Source organism: Protobothrops mucrosquamatus, unplaced genomic scaffold (genome assembly GCF_001527695.2).
Source record: "Protobothrops mucrosquamatus isolate PMUCROS unplaced genomic scaffold, P.Mucros_1.0 scaffold4580, whole genome shotgun sequence".
NCBI lineage: Eukaryota > Metazoa > Chordata > Lepidosauria > Squamata > Viperidae > Protobothrops > Protobothrops mucrosquamatus.
Genome location: NW_015390483.1, coordinates 162630 through 164653, shown reverse-complemented (window position 1 = coordinate 164653; position 2024 = coordinate 162630). Strand labels below are relative to the sequence as shown.

At 58.9% G+C, this 2024-nt stretch overlaps 1 protein-coding gene across 1 annotated transcript; it reads left to right on the top strand.

Moving 5' to 3' along the window:
* Positions 1-1395: 1395 nt before the first annotated feature.
* LOC107299129 (HLA class II histocompatibility antigen, DRB1-15 beta chain-like) lies at positions 1396-1685 on the top strand (the record flags this gene model as incomplete). The annotated part of the gene is made up of 1 exon (XM_015828497.1): positions 1396-1685. A coding segment is annotated over one exon (290 nt), but the record flags the coding sequence as incomplete, so codon positions are not given.
* Between the last annotated feature and the right edge of the window lie 339 nt (positions 1686-2024).

Sequence of the window (2024 nt, the reverse complement as noted above, 5' to 3'; positions counted from 1 at the left end):
CAGCCAACTTGCACTTTAGGCAGGGGCAGAGAGCTGCGAGTGCGAGCGCGCCCCCCCAGATGTTGCGCCCGGTGCGGCCGGCCCCCCCTGCACCCCCCACGCTACACCTCTGCTGGGAGCCTCCGCGTCTCTGTCTCTTCTCTCTCTGGGGGCGCTTGTGGGGCGGCGTCCATGGGCTCCGCTGGGCTCCCCCTGATGCTGCTGCTTCTGCTGGCGGGGGCGCTGGCCCGGATCCCCGGAAGCGAAGGGGGGAAGGAGACCCCCGGTAAGGAGGGGGCTGGGCGGGGGGGAGGAGAGGGGTTAGGAGGACTCTCGGTGCTCCTGGGGGAGGGGGCGAAGAAAGGGGCTGGGACCCCAGTTATGGGAAAAAGGGTCGAGGGCTAGAGAGGCGGGAGCCTGCAGGAGCCTCGATCTCCGCGTGGTCTCCGCCCCCTCCCTCGCAGCATTCCCCCCCCGCAGAAGAAAGAGGGAGCCCCCCCTTCACTGGTTGCGGCCGAGGTGGGATAAGAGGCAGCTGGACCCCCTCTCTCCCCCCCCCAGGGGCTGGCTGGCTTGCGCACCCCAAATTAGCGCCTGAGCCCCGAGGTTTCTTACACTGAAAGAAGAAGGAGTCGGAAAGTGAAAGAGGGAAACTGAGGCATTTTCAGACCTGAATCCAGAAATGCCGCCAAAAAGTGTTTTTGCAACTTCAATTTTTTCTTCTGACTCTCCATTTTTTTTAAGGGGAGGGAAGAGTTGAGCTTGGATTCCTTCTTGGGGGAGACTCTGAATTTGGGGAGGAGACCCAGAACCCCCCACCCCATATTCCCCCATTGCTGAATCGGTACCTGGAGGGGAGGGGTGAATTGAGGGAAAAGGATATTTGGGGGGGTCTGAATCGCTCCCCAAAACTATCCCTTTTGTGAGGGGGGCTGGACACCTTCCCTTTGAGATGGCTCTTGGGGGGCTCCAGGGGGACAGGAAAGAGGGCTGAACCCCCAAACCACGCAAAGGCAGCTAGTAGGAGGAAAGTTGCAGGGGGAAAAAAGAAAACATGGGGGATAACTAGGGGGGGTTCCCTTCTCCCCAGGATCCACAGACCCCCAAGCCGTCTAGATCAAAATTGAGCAGCCCTCCCTCAACAGAGGGGGAGGGAAAGGACCCCCCATCTCCTGCCTCCAACGGGGTCCTTTCAGCAGCCCCAGGAAGGCTCCCCACCCCTTTGCCCCCCAATTCAGGGGACTCTGAGGGTCCAGATAAACCCCATCCCTCCTCCAGGGGGAGCCTTCCGGCAGCCTCTTGCGGCAGCTTTCCCTCCCCTCCTCTGACAAGCAGGTCCCTCCTGTACGAGAGGCTGGGAACCATGGGCCCTGGAGTCCCTCCTGACGCTCCTCCTCCTCCTCCTCCTCCCCGCAGCCCATTTCCTGTACCAGACGAAGCACGAGTGCCGCTTCCTCAACGGGAGGCGGCGGGTGCGGTTCCTACAGCGCTACTTCTACGACCGGCAGGAGTTCGTCCGCTTCGACAGCGACCGCGGGGAGTTCGAGGCCGTCACGGCATTGGGGAAGGGGGATGCCCGGGCTTGGAACAGGAATCAGCGCATCCTGCTGGACGCGAAAGCCTCCGTGGATTACTTCTGCCGAGCCAACTACGAGGCTCTCCAGGGCGGCGCCGTGATTGGCCGGAGAGGTGAAACACTGTTCTAATCCCTTCACCTCCCTCAAAGCGGGGATCTGGATGGCGTAGGATATAACATCACCCCTAAATAAAGATGTATAAAAATAAGCTTAAAAAATAAATTACCCTTAAAAAGTTTGAAATTCTACAAGGATGACAATTAAACATGCCAAAGGGAAGAAATAGATTCCCCTCCTTCCCATCAGTCCCACGATCTTCCTTCTCTTCCCAAGGTCCAAAGTTTCCCCTGCCCCAAAAAACATCTTTCAAGAATATTATACCAAATATTTTTTCTGGCGGGGGGAGGAATCCAGCAAGGTCTCTCTCTTGCCCTTCTCCCCTCCAGCCAAGCCCACCGTCTCCATCTC